The sequence below is a fragment of the Triturus cristatus genome, chromosome 7 (genome assembly GCF_964204655.1).
Source record: "Triturus cristatus chromosome 7, aTriCri1.1, whole genome shotgun sequence".
NCBI classification, from domain to species: domain Eukaryota; kingdom Metazoa; phylum Chordata; class Amphibia; order Caudata; family Salamandridae; genus Triturus; species Triturus cristatus.
The window spans coordinates 964,478,250-964,493,399 of NC_140590.1; the positions used below are offsets into that span (position 1 = coordinate 964,478,250).

At 40.3% G+C, this 15,150-nt stretch overlaps 1 protein-coding gene across 1 annotated transcript in view; it reads right to left on the reverse strand.

Annotated features, from left to right (window-relative positions):
• Window positions 1-3,764: 3,764 nt before the first annotated feature.
• CXCL14 (C-X-C motif chemokine ligand 14) overlaps window positions 3,765-15,150 on the reverse strand; it is a 30,623-nt gene continuing 19,237 nt past the window's right edge. The window contains exons 3-4 of the mRNA XM_085618000.1: window positions 14,719-14,832; window positions 3,765-6,855 (exon numbers count right to left, since the gene is read on the reverse strand). Of these exons, the coding sequence (XP_085474126.1) occupies window positions 6,840-6,855; window positions 14,719-14,832 (130 nt within the window). The 3' untranslated portion in view covers window positions 3,765-6,839. The remainder of the gene's footprint in view (window positions 6,856-14,718; window positions 14,833-15,150) is intronic.

The window sequence follows — 15,150 nt, forward strand, 5'->3', positions numbered from 1 at the left end:
TCAGAAACGTGTGGGATTGGTAGGTTTCCCTAGGTGGCCGCCGAGCACCGGGCCAAAAACCCAAGTGACCCCCCTTGCAAAACCAGGTCATTTTGAGATAGGCAATTTTCATGTCGCCTCACTACGTTTTGGGCCCTTGCCTGTCGCGGGTACTTGGTCCACCCACATGAGTGAGGCACCGTTTTTATCAGGAGACCTGGGGGAACGATGGGTGGTAGGAAATTTGTGTCAGCCCGGTGATGCCACAACTTTCCCACACAAAAATGTGTGAAAAAGGTGATTTTTTCAGCTAAATTTGAGGTTTGCAGGGCATTCTGGGTAAGGAAACATTGGGGGATCAACGCAAGCCATACCTCCCTGGAATTCCCAGGGTGTCTAGTTTTCGGAAATGTGTGGGTTTAGTAGGTTTCCCTAGGTGCCGGCAGAGCTAGGGTTCAAAAACTACAGCTAGGCACTTTGCCAAAAAAAGTTCATTTTTCACTGCGAAATTGAGGTGTGTCCACGATGCGTTTTGCACCGTTACCTGTCGCGTGCACTAGGCCAAACCCACACAAGTGAGGTACCATTTTTCTCGGAAGACTTTGGGGAACACGGGGTGGGTGGAAATTTGTGGATCCACGCAGATTCCAGAACTTTCCACCACAGAAATGTGGGGAAAATGTGTTTTTCTGGCAATTTTTGAGGTTTGCAAGGGATTCTGGGTAACAGAACCTGGTGGGAGGCAGTCAAGTCACCCCATCCTGGATTCCCCTGGGTGTCTAGTTTTCAAAAATGTATAGGTTTGCTAGGTTTCCCTAGGTGCCGGCAGAGCTATGGTTCAAAAACTACAGCTAGGCACTTTGCCAAAAAAGGGTCATTTTTCGCTGTGAAATTGAGGTGTGTCCACGTTACGTTTTGTGCCGTTTCCTGTCGCGGGCACTAGGCCGACCCACACAAGTGAGGTGCCATTTTTCTCGGAAGACTTTGGGGAACGCGGGGTGGGTGGAAATTTGTGGATTCATGCAGATTCCAGAACTTTCCATCAAAGAAATGTGGGGAAGATGTGTTTTTTTTGGCAATTTTTTAGGTTTGCAAGGGATTCTGGGTAACAGAACCTGGTGGGAGGCAGTCAAGTCACCCCATCCTGGATTCCCCTGGTTGTGTAGTTTTCAAAAATGTATAGGTTTGCTAAGTTTCCCTAGGTGCCGGCAGAGCTATGGTTCAAAAGCTACAGCTAGGCACTTTGCCAAAAAAGGGTCATTTTTCGCTACGAAATTGAGGTGTGTCCATGTTATGTTTTGCGCCGTTTCCTGTCGCGGGCACTAGGCTGACTCACACAAGTGAGGTACCATTTTTCACGGAAGACTTTGGGGAACGCGGGGTGGGTGGAAATTTGTGGATCCACGCAGATTCCAGAACTTTCCACCAGATAAATGTGGGGAAAAAGTGTTTTTTTGGCAATTTTTTAGGTTTGCAAGGGATTCTGGGTAACAAAACCTGGTGGGAGGCAGTCAAGTCACCCCATCCTGGATTCCCCTGGTTGTGTAGGTTTCAAAAATGTATAGATTTGCTAGGTTTCCCTAGGTGCCGGCAGAGCTATGGTTCAAAAGCTACAGCTAGGCACTTTGCCAAAAAAGGGTCATTTTTCGCTACGAAATTGAGGTGTGTCCATGTTATGTTTTGCGCCGTTTCCTGTCGCGGGCACTAGGCTGACCCACACAAGTGAGGTACCATTTTTCACGGAAGACTTTGGGGAACGCGGGGTGGGTGGAAATTTGTGGATCCACGCAGATTCCAGAACTTTCCACCAGATAAATGTGGGGAAAAAGTGTTTTTTTGGTAAGTTTCTTAGGTTTGCAAGGGATTCTGGGTAACAAAACCTGGTGGGAGGCAGTCAAATCACCCCATCCTGGATTCCCCTGCGTGTCAAGTTTTCAAAAATGTATAGGTTTGTTAGGTTTCCCTATGTGCCGGCAGAGCTAGGGTTAAAAAACTACAGCTAGGCACTTTGCTAAAAAAGGGTAATTTTGCATTGTGAAAATGTGGTGTGTTCACATTGGGTTTTGAGCCATTTCCTGTCGTGGGCACCATGCCTACCCCTACAAGTGAGGTACGGTTTTTATCGGGAGACTTAGGGTAATTCAGATTTGTAAAGGAACTGTTATTACCTATTGACTTTCGATGCATTTCTGCCTTCCAAATGAAAGACATTGTGTAAAAAAGAAGTCATTCTAAAAAATGACTGATAATTCTCATGCTAGTATGAGTATTCCCAATTTCGGAAATGTGCAAATATCTACTGTTTCTAAACTCTATATTTTGTTCCCATTTCAAAAATACATATGTGTCTTTCATACCGATGTTTCCATGTACACATTTTTACAGAATAATTACTATATACCCGGTGCATAATAAAAAACCATTGCAAGTTGCTGCTCAGTTTTTGGCTCTGGGTTCGTCGGGTTCTTGGTGAACCTACAAGTCCTATATATCCCCACAACCAGTAATGTCCAGTGGATGTAACGGTATATTGCTTTCAAAGAGCTGTCATAATTAGAAGAAGTTACAGGTGAAAACGTTGACACAAAAGGCTTTTTTATTCAACAAATTTTCAATTTATCCTATATTTAACTGTTAGTTTCTATAAAAAAAACGTGATGGATCTACATAAATGACCCCTTGCTGAATTCAGAATTTTGTCTACTTCACTAAAATGTATAGCTTTCCAAGATCCATTATTGCTTTTGTACCCATTTCTACCATTAACTGGAAGGAGGTCGAAAGCACAAAAAATAGCAAAAATAGGCTATGTCCCAGAAAAATGCCAAAACTGTGTAAAAAATGTTGGGTTTCTGACAAAAGTCTGGTATCCCCTAAAAGCTGGGAAAATGGTGATTTCAGCCCCACAAACCCTTTTTGATAACACTTGCAGGGAAAAACCCAGAAGCTTTCATTTGCAGCCCGTTTTTCCCATTTTCCCCCCAAAAAACTAAATTTTGCTGTATTTTGGCTCATTTCTGTGAACCCTCCAGGGGAATCCACAAACCCTGAGTACCTTCAGAAGCCCCATGATGTTGAAAGAAAAGGACGCAAATTTGGCGTGGATACCTTATGTGGTCAAAGAGTTACAGGGGCCTCAGCGCGCACTACCCCAAATAGCCAAAAAAGGGCGTGGCACAGGAGGGGGAAAAGGCCTGGCAGCGAAGGGGTTAATAATTTCTTTTCAGGAGACTGAAATCTCAGATTGAAATTCTGGGCAGTTCATAAAGAAATACAGGAACCCTGATATACAGGAAGCCTGATTTTAAATTGGACATAAATGTTCACTGAAACACTGGACTATTTGCAATGCTGCAAAAATGAACAACATAACAATTTCACCCCATCTTCCCCAGCATCAAGTTCCTTGTTGGGCCTTAAACCAACTTATTTTCTGTACAATATTGCACATTTACCAATAGTGTCTAGTAGAATGTCGAAGTGCACTAAAATGAGTCATACAAAAGGTGCTTGGATAGAATTTGGATTTTATCAGAAAATCTGTCTGGACTTTTTTGGGGGGTTGCGTGTTACAAAGAAAGTAAATGGAAGGCCGTCGGTTATGTGAAACATTTCATATGGCATATGTGACTTTTTATTTTATTGCATCATACACATCTGCCATGACTAAATGTAACCATTTGATGGCATTGCGAAATTTGGAAGCATTCATAAATAAAATTCCTGTTGTTTATTGCCTAAACAATTTATATCAAAGTAAGCCACGTAAAAAAGACATGCTTGAATTGTAAATATTGAAAACATTTTATTATATCGATAATTTAATATCATAACATACTTTTCAATAATATGGTTCTATATACATATATACAGAGTCATCTATGCTAATATTTTATGACACTCTATGTACAATAAAAAAATTACTATTTCTCAGCTCATAAAAGAGAAATTAAATGATTACCATAAAGCGAATGCATATAAATTAAAGATTTAAAATTATTGCTATTTTCAGTTCTACCTGGAATTTATTGAGTACTATGTTATATCTTTTTAGTCTTTAACATTTTACAGTTTTGATACAAAAATTAAACCCTACAATATTTCAGCTCACGATCTAAGAATCTGTGCTTGTATTTCTTCAATCTTTTTTTATTTTAAAGAAATAGATCTTTTATAATATTTCATGGTGATAAAATATTTTTTAAAAGCATTTCTTTGCAAAATGTGATTCAGGCTTATGGTAGCAACTTATTGTGTGGAGGAGACAAGGCATATATCTCCTTGCCAAGGTGTGGACACAGTGACACTCTTGCATATATGGCTGCAAGCAAGAATGTGTGGAATCTTTGCTGAGCACATATCAGAAGGCCATGATCGACTTTGACTTTGCTCAATGGCAGATATTTTGTGTTGATATCAGCACAGTGCAGGACTCAACTTTAAGATTATGGAGATTGTTCTCCAATCAGTGAATTGTGTGCTGAACATTGTACTGAATTTAGCCGTGGAACCCATTGTCTGACAATTAAAATGTCGAAGAATGTGACATCCCCAAAAATATGTCAGGGCTGCAATAGAAGGTGCAATCAGGTGTTACAGAACAAAAAAGAATAACGTTTTTGCTAATACACATGTTACTTCAGGAAAAGCAGCCAGACCAAAATTCATTTCTTACAATCAACACGTGTGGGTATGTGTGCCTTAAAAGTGTCAAAAAAGGCCTCAGTGGACTTTTATTTCAATAATCTATTATGTTTGTGTGTAGTCTTAGAGTGTGTAACTCGGTGATGGAGTAAAATCCCTCTCTAGATTAAATATGGATATCTAATGCCAATCTTTATACTGTCATGATCTGTCTAGGCTAGGACCAGTCTCACCCGCGTGCCCCTTGGTGTGCAGTGTGCTTGCCTTTGACCAGGATTCTGACCTTGGCTAACCCTGTATGGCAGACCAATGAAATGGCAAATGTTAACTAGTGGCAATCCTGTTTAGAAAGGGAGCCCAGACTTCTAGGTCTGTACTTTTTAATAACGGTGTTTTGTGTGACAAATACAATACATAAGAAAAGGCTACTGTTTGCAATGTGGTGATGTATTTAGGTGCCTTTCAGTTTGTAAAAATACAACAATCAATTCCTACTACACCTGAAGACAGTGGCATTAAGAAAGATACAAAACAGCGATTGAGGAACCATGTAATTGACCAGTACTGGGCGAGGTTCATTCACACTTTTATTCTACCTGATCTAAGAGAACATGTAGTGCCACTGAGCCCAAGGAAGAACATATTCAGGTCTTCTGAGTAAATTGAACAAGCCTACAGAGGTTAAACTGTGGAGCCCTTAACCTGTATCCCTTAACCTGCCTAGATTTGTGTGTCAAAATGGAACCGCCAATATAATTGTACTTTATATATTGAAGTTTTAAAAAAAACATAACTTGTGTCTGTTTGTTCTGAACTCACAACTGAGTAACATCTAGGCTATTCCACACTGACATATGCTTGCCAAGACAGAAGCAATATTCGGCGATAGCTGCACTCTTCAAGCACATACAACTATTGCTTTGTGGCAAAGAAATTGCATAATTCATGCTGCTTTTTAAGTGAACCCAGAACTTGGTATTGTCACTGGGCTTATCACATCAATGCCTAATGCGAGTATTGTGTGTATGTCTTTGTTCCTCTGCCTTCAAGGGATCAGTTTGTATTTGATTCCACTAACAAGAGGCTTGTACAGCCGTTGCAACCACTGCATGAAGTAGCTGGCCTTATTTGGGAGTCCACCTGATTACTAGTCTCTTTCCCACAATTAAATGATGGCCACTAGCATCTCAGCTACATTTTGTATCGCTGTACAAAGTAATGCCACATTTAGCTTCCATTTTCTGACCGCGTTCCGTATGCTTGGCGTGCCTTTTCTGTTCCATCCGCGTTTAGCATGCGGCTGATAACTCACAGGTTGGCTGGGAAGGTAGTAAAATCCAAGCTGGGGAAGGGGGTGACTTCGAGCACTGAGTGTGACGTAGGAACTCCCTCTTGCCAAGGGCTTTACTGATGGTCCAATGAAGACCGCCTGGGCCTTTAGAAATAGCAATTATGTGGATATAACAGCAAGTTCAGTCAGTGTGAAAACAAGCTGTGGCAGTATGTAAACTGGAAAAAACGTTAATTTCTTGCCACTGTGCATAGGACAACCCCTGCAAGCAGCTATACTCTCATTTACAAAGTTTTGAGCTTATGGCATTTGTGAGGGCAATGGTAGTGATAGTAGTATCAGATGAACACCAAACTTAGCTACTCATTATATAAAACATTAACAAAGTGCATGCTACTTATGTCTCACCCTGCACAAACAATTAAAAGATGCAATGTGGGGAAAGGTTGGAAAGCTGGTGATGACAAGTGGAGTTTCCTTTGATCCACTCTGCTTAATGTTGAACAGAAAGATAAAAAGGTCAATCTCTAATGCCTGTCGCCATGCAGCAAAGCACACGCAGACACCTTACAAAGGAAATCACCCTCGTCTTCCCGGGTCCAATAACAAAGCACACAATAAAAACAAAACAGGCGTTCATGATGCAGTTATGGACTCTAAGGGGCAGATTTATGAGCCCCTTGCGCCACTTTTGCGTCACTTTTAACATGGGAAAAGTGACGCAAAAGTGGCGCAAGGGGCTCATAAATCTGCCCCTAAGAGCCTTTGTAACATTGGTATAAATGTGTAACTGACCATCAGTAAAAAAAGTGCATATATTAACATCAACTGTCTGACAGATCTATCTCGAAGCAAGTATTACTGGGCTGCCAGCTCCATTCAGCAAGACTGCAGGTCACTGAACCTTCTGCCGCCACATTCGGTGTTACTCTGCATAAACCCTGTAAAGAGACAGAGGAGGCACAATTGAAATTACATTATATATTATTTATTATGAGAGGTGCAGAGGTGTCTGATAACCTGTTACTGAGAATGCATCTTTCCTTCCTTCACATTTTCAAACATTGCTTAAACATGGCACTCTTTGCCAAAACATATATCATCAGCTCAGTGCAATGCATAGGTCAGTCAGGTATAAATGGAAACATAAACCACAATATTAACAGTGAACAGGTAACCACCCTTGTGTGAAACACAATTATTTTGTGTCTTTGGCATAGCAAAATCTAGGTAAAATAAACCTATACTCAAATAGACTCTGCAACAACTTGAGTTTCCTAGAACATCTTCTCAGAGTATGCTATCAGACCTGATCACATTTTGAGTCAGTCTTTTCGGGTATCCGCCGAAGATATTGTTAGTTACCCAAAGTATATGTTACAAATGCTCAGATGAATAAATAATGTGTTTTGGTGAATTCACAAACCTTACCTTGTGGGACTCAATTAAACACCCAGAAATTGTACACAGGGGGCTCAAAATGAAAGCTGAATTTTTCAGATATTTTTACTATGTTCATGCAAAATATTACTACTACCCAAAATATGCATGAGAGGGGTTACAAAAAATGTCATTTCACGTCTTTTCATTATTGTATTCTTTACTTCGTGAAAAAAAATGTTGTCCATTACAGGATATCACTTCATTCACACATCTTTTGGGTTGAGGAAACAGTGATGCCCTTGTACATTGCTAAACTATGCTTTATGTTATGCGTTGCTGTGTTATTCCTCTATTAGGATATATTTTGGTATGCTGTTATGATTTGTTATGCCATATTTTGCCATATTATGTTACTTTGGTAAATTTTTGGTTTACTCTGCTACATTTTCCTATGTATGTTTTTTGTGCTATCCTATGTTATGAAATATTCTTATAATTCACATTACCTCCACATGTTTCTTGCCATTGTAGATATCAGATATGTTGCCAAATGTTCATTCAATTTATGCCGTCACCACTTAGATTTTTGTTGTGTCCCTTTAAACAAGCATGTAACATGCTAAACTTTTGTTAATTCTGAAGTATACTATCATGCCATGTCCATAGGCTCTCGAAAGGCAGCCAAGGCCACATTTTACTGTAATGGGGACAAATTAACTAAGGTATCCACGTTCCCATACTTAGGGGTACTCTTTAATGACCAAGGTACATGGTGTGCGCAACGAACTCTTAAGAAGAATGTCCTAGCTAGAGCGGCTGGGGCCACTCTGGACTTCGCAAAGAGACTAGTGGGCAAACCCCTCCCTGCACTACTGAAGGTCTATAACACAAAATGTATTCAAATGGTTATGTACGGATGTGCTATTTGGGGCTACAAGGACGTGAAGGGTATACAAGTGGCGGATAATAGTTTTATGCGTAATCTTCTTGGGGTCCCTGTTGCTACTCCCGTCTACAGTCTGCATGAGGAATTGGGGGTGGGGTATATTTCGGACCAGATTGCAGCTGCCCCGTTGTTACGTTGGCTCAGAATCTGGGTTCAACCTTCCCCAAATTTAAACCAACTCATAATCTCAGATTGCATTGAGCTAGAGGGAGCCCTACACATCCCTTGGCTGAAATACATAAAGGGAGAGACAAGATGTCTTGGTTACCCAGAATTGTTTTTGAACCCGAGGACTTTGGGCAAGACTGCGATTATAGATTTTAAACGACAGTATATGGATAGGCGTAAATGCCTCAGGGAGGAGGTTGAGTTAGCTAAACCCTCGGTGAGAAGGTCTGTTACATTGAGCTTAGGTCCGCAGCTGCAACCATATTTATCTTTGGTCAACAGACCATACCATCGTTTTGTCTCAACAAGATGTTGTTTGAATATGGTTCCCTGGCTGCTGGCATTTCCGAGAGGATACTCAAAACCAGAATCACTAAAACCCTGCCCTTGTGATAACTTCTTGGAACAGGATACCTTGCACCTAATGTTCTTCTGTGCTTATTATGATTTTTTGCGCAGGCAGCACATTCTTCCTTTACTTAGAGATTGTCAGTTTGCCCTGCTCTATCTACAAATGCTAGCCTCACCTATGGTATGTTTTGGGGTCGCAAGCTTTTTAGTCGAGGCCATTAGACAGAGGACTAGACTATCGTTGCAATAGCAATCCTGTGTTACTAGCTGGTTCAAATATGTTTTCTTAACTAATACCTACAGACTTGGTTTACTATTCTAGCACAGTTGCACTTTATATGATATAGCTTTTAAAGGTTTTTTAACATGAACACTGTAATTGTAATGCGGGATGATTATATTATAATGTATTTTGATGGAATGTGTATTTCTATAATATTGTATGCTTTTATGACTCTTGACTGTCGAATAAAGTACTTTTGACTGACTGACTGACTCTATACTGTGTGTGGTAGTACCACTTTTTCTTGTAGAGGCGCATGAGAACACTCGCCACTCCCCACAACCAACGACTGCATGTGTTACACAATTATTGTATGCATGTCAGACAGGCAAAGCAGAGTAGTATATGATTTATGCCATCATAACTTAGATGTTCCCTAGGAGGTGAAAACATTCACTGCCTTTCAACATTCCAGAACACACAGCTATATTCCTATAAAATGCCCAAGGATTCCACTTCAGATACACAGATAGAAACGTATTCTTGCTTAGAAAGACACTCTTCTTTGGCAAATTATCATACAAGTGGATTTGTTCAAAATGTAGAGATTGAAAAGGGGAGGGGCTTTCTGGAACTGAGCTCTACTATTTGTGTATTTACTATTGTATAGTTCCAATACTTTCTACAATTGTTTACACATTGATTATTTGATCATATTTTTATCAGTAAAGGTGTCTCATGTTATTTAAGATTGGAATTCGGTAGTCTTTAAAGGTATTCATTTCACTTGTGCTTCTGAATGACAGTGAACCATCTAAAGTCTGCTATCTTTCAAATAACCCCTTCTCCCTCTTATCATCCTCACCTATCCTATCTGCACCATGTCTGTCACATTTCTAATTTGTTTTTGTTACACTCACCTTCCTACCTAAGCGCTACTATGTGTCACATTCTCTCATTACAGCAGGCCACGTGAGCTTGTGGTAACTCTATCTGTGACCATGACCATGCTACCTAATAAGCCCCTGAAACAGGGTCCATAGAGGAATAGATTTTTAGTTTTGTAGGAATGAGAAAAGTCACTGGTTTGTACACAGCTGTGAAACAGAAGAAATTAGTGTGCACACTGAGGCATTCAATATAAGTTGGAAAGATAGGATAATATAGCTCTCTGAAAATCCAATGTTGCTGGAGGAGGTAATATACATACCAACCGATCACAAGAAAGGGGACTGGAAGATGGGACTTTCTCAGATATTAGTGATTGTGTCCATATTTCAACAGGCTGTTACCACATTACAGACACTTCCCCTAAATAAGTTTCCCCTGATTTTAGCACTAGCAGTTGACATCTATGGGGGAAGGTGGGGTAGGCGCTTGTGCAAAAAGAAAAACTTATCAGGCAAACACAAAGTCCTCTGCTCAGGACCTCCACAGGAAATGGAAGCTGAAGCCTGGAACTTGCTTGACCAATCAGGGCACTGCTCTCATAGTGTGAGAGGAGCACTGTAATTGGAAGGAGTGGCCTCACTCGGTGCTCCACAGCGTCCTAGAGGCCTGAACTGACTATAACCCTGCTGTCTTTAGACAGCTGGGTTAGAGATTATTAAAGTGCACATTTGTGGGTGGCCATCTCAAGACAACCAGCCAAAAAGACATGCCCATTAAGAGACACACTCCAGCAGGTTTAACCCACTACTGCAGCATCCCTTGTTTTGAATCCTGACCCAGGGACTCCCGAACAAAGCTGAATGTGTAACCTGTAGCAAGTTTTAACTATCACATCATTACTTGTACACTTTGCGCACCTCACCACCCTAAAGCTCATAGTTGTGCATCCACCTTATCTCCTGAAAACATCTGTAGAGCTTCCCTCCTGGGTGGAGGGGTTATAGCATGTATTATGACTAGGTTTCATGGTATGAGGAGGTTCCCAATGCTGAAGCACACTACCACTGGTAGATGAGGGAAACCGTCCTTAAACAGGAATACTCCTTTTCATTTGGGTTGCCCCAGTTTTCTAGATCAGTTTCCTCTTTTTCTTGCCAAAGACCCAGGTGTTTCATTTTGGTTTAAAAGATTTGAGACTACTGCCTTTGTTTTGATCTTTTAAAAATGAGGAAAAAGAGAACTAAGCCTGTGTTATTTGTTGGTTCAGACATGTCAATCACCTTTGCTCTTTTCTGTCTTTAGTTTTCTGGTGTAGCTCCGCTGTGTGTACAACATCTTTCTTCTGTCATGCTTATACATAAATAATGCACCTCTCTGTCACTGTTTATGGAGTATTTAATCAAATAATTGAGTGCACACTACATTCAATGTGTAGTAGTGCCTCAACCACTTGTTTTAAACCTATGCCATTTTGCTCTCCAGTATTCACAGTCCTCCTCATTTCTTTTGGGTTGGCTTTTGGCCTTGATACACATGTTATTTGCCTTCCTGCCTTTAGCTGGGAGTTGTCAGTGGCATCCAGAGTGGATGCCATCAAAACTCTTCCGATTCCTACATACTGTTACTAACAGCAATCTTCTACATTGGGCTGATGTCTGTATTCACATACATGTGTATTTACTGGGAGCCATCCTGTATTTAGGTTCATGGTATGCCTTTTATTCCACTTCTCAGTGTAATAGTATGTCTCAGCTTCACTGTGGTTATTTTACCATAATGTGTTTTCTATAGTATTTGTAATGCTATTTGTTTATTGTGTTTGATGTGCAGAAGGATCACTTGGGTCAATGGACTCTGATACTATTTAAGTCTGGCATTAGACAAGACCTTTAATTGTACTGCAGTTATATGTATAATATTCTCGATTAGAGGGCGGGGGCTTTGAGCCGTCCCTTTTCATCCACTGGTTTGTTGTCGTGTCACTCACATTTTCCTAATACCAACTACAGCATGCAATGTGGGCCAGTAGGTCAGCCCACTTCAGCCTTTGGCTACATTCACTGTGAGAGATGGCTTTCTGCCCTTTCCCAAGGATCACATAGACACACACACAGTGTTTCCCTTAAGTGCCACAGACTACTATGGCATTGTGTGCTTTCGGGACCAATTTTTATTTTTGTTTTTGGCCTCTATTTTGTCTTAGATTGATGAGTTCCAGACAACTTTTACAACAGTAAAGTTTTGCAAAAATCATGGCACAAACAGCAAAGCATTAACAAATCCAAAAGGCTAATGTACAATGCAGACTTATTGACTTTACAAATGGTTGTTTCAACGTGCATCTAACGAAGTTCAACGTTTTCAAAATGAATGATTAATTTAAATAACTATGCCTCGAATCTAGCCTTGTTGCCAATTTTATGTTTCCTTCATCAAATAGCTGTAGTCAAACAACTAGTTGTGATTTTTCTCACTTGAAATACATATTTAGAGCAAAATGTTCGTGATAAAAGACTATACTAATATTTTACATCAGCTGCCCTCGAGCTGAAAGCTCGGACTACACCATGAAAATCTAATTAAAGTTGACACAGCAACGAGTCTGTGATTGATTTCCTCATAGGGATGCAAGTTCAGTGACGAAGAAAAGCGAAAATGGGACAGAAAAGTTATATAAACACTGTGATCAAAAGTCCGCGCATTTTTTGTTTACTGCATACATTTGAATGCAAATATTTTCAAATGATATATAGTTTAAATAGTTCAGAAATATAAAACACGTTCTGGGTCCTATTTTGTTTTACGTTCTTCTTTTGCAAGTAGAATAATAGATGTTATTTTTGTATGCACCCATTTTGTTTTTATTTTAATGTCTAACGCTGAATGCGGTTTGTTCCCTCTGAAATCATAAAGTGGAGAATTGCTGGCACAGAACAATAGCCATTGAAAACTGAAATTCAAGCAATGGAGCGCCATTTTGTCAACGTCTGATGAATGATTTAGTTGTGTCAATATTTTTGGGAGACGATGATACAGTCCACGGAAAAGGATTGGGAAAGAAGATTTGACCCTGGAAAAGGGACATGGCCATTGGTTTATCCAGAAGATACCAAGTCAATAGCTCAATGCCAGAACTGTCACACACGAGTGGCTGGGCAAGGGGACGCATGGCTAAATGACCACAGGGCGACACTAGGATTACCGCATCAAATATGACCCTTGGGAAAAAGGGATGAGCAAAACCAGTGAGGGAATAAAATGAATAATACCACATTTGCATTGTATCTGGCACCACTAGTCTTTAGTGTTTCCCTCTCTCTAATTCTCTCTCTCTTTCTTGCTTTAATTTTTTGGTCTGATTAAGGGCAGCTTAAACTGTCCTGTAGAGCTCATTGTAGCACCACACATATAACACACACCCACACTACTGATACACAAGACACATTAAGTGGTGTAGGGCCAGCAGTCATCTGGCAACGGCTTTTCTTCGAAGATCCTGAATAGACATTGGATTCTAGGTTGTATGACGTTTAGGTGTTATCCCACTGCATGGCACAGATGTGTAGATGTCTGCAGTTTTTCTGCATTGAATTGGTAATGGAGTAAAGAGTACTTTGATTTTTGTTTTGTTGGCTGTGCAAGTGGCATGCTGTTCCTTATTAAATCATATGGGTAGTTGTGGATAAAGGAGCTTTCACAGTGGTACAATATTACACAATATCACTCTCCCTATAGTGAAAAGGGGAAGACTATATAATCCTTGCAATGGACATGCAGGAGCGGGATGATGTTTAGTTAAAGAACAGGAGCATCTTGTCTGCCCTGACCAAGGTAGGACGCAGCTCATGTGGACCCGAGACAAGGGATAAAGTTCTTGGCTACAGGACAGAAACATGAGATTGAAGTTTATCCTCTTGAGGACCTAGTGCATGAACCCCATCTCATGGGCTCGTGTTCCAAAACCTACTACGAATCACTGGGATTGCAGAACTCATGCAAATGGTTCAGGCCAATCTGGACACTCATGAAACAGTGGTGAGCAGTGAGTTCTGGCATGAAGCCGGTCTGATCTGGGTGGATCAATGAAGAGGTCACTTTAAGTGCTCTATGAGCTAGGAGTTTTGATACCAAGTCATTGTTGTTTTCAGTACCTGTTGTGACTGTCCGTTGCAAGAAGCTTGGCCTGATACTCTATGACCTGTTTGTGTGCCGATGGATATTCTCCATGCGTTACCAACTCATCTTGCTTTCATTGTTTACTCCAATGTGCATTCCTTTAAAGTAATTACTGTTTATGTTGACGACAGCAGTTTGAATTGACAAGAGTTCCAGAACTAGTGATCAGCTAACACTCAGAGATACTTTCCCAAATACAAAAAAGCCCTACAAGAAAGGGAACCATAAGTGACTTCAAGGAGGGTTAGTATGGTACATACAAATGAACTTCCCATTATCTTTACTAAGCCGAGTTATGCGCCTATATTCGCTCAGATTGTTGCTAAATTGTAAATCTGACCATCTGAAGTAATTGCCTATGTAATGCCCATGGACAGAGTAGAGTCGAACATTTTAATGAGGGGTTGAGTTTGTATTATATATTAATCTGGGGTGAAGTTAATCTCAGCTTTGAGGTAGTGCTTTAAAAAATAAATCTGTTCTGATTCCAGGGAAAGTACCTGGAGATGAAATAACGCTTTTATGTCCCCATGCCTATTCTTGCTTCATTGCTGCCTTAAGAGAATGTGTTTTGAATTGTGCAGTTTGTTCTTAGACAAGAGTCACCAAAGCACTGAAAGAATGAGAAGGATAATATACTTATGAGGATCCACTACTCATACATACCTACGCTTCTCCTTCCACAAGGTGTACCATTTGATTAATTTTTTGGTGCTGTGGAGCTTGGGGTGTAAGCAGTAGTGCTGTCCTCTAAATCGCGACATGCTTTGCATGGTGACACTGAAAACAAAAAGAACTGTTATTCTAGAATGGTCAGCAAAGCTAAGATGGACTTTCAATTAAAAAAAAAAAGCCCTGCAGGTCTAATGAACTTAGCAATTTCAATATTAATCAGTATAAAGTATGCATGATCAATTCTCAATACATTAATTACTGAACAAAAAAAGCATGCTATGTCCACCAATCACAAATCTTTTCCAAGGTGCCCAAGCAACTCAATTATATTTACATTTTCCCCAACATCATTGCGCACAATTACAAAACACCTTTACACTGAGCATGAGAAGCCTCAATTTCATTTTAAAATGTCACATCAAT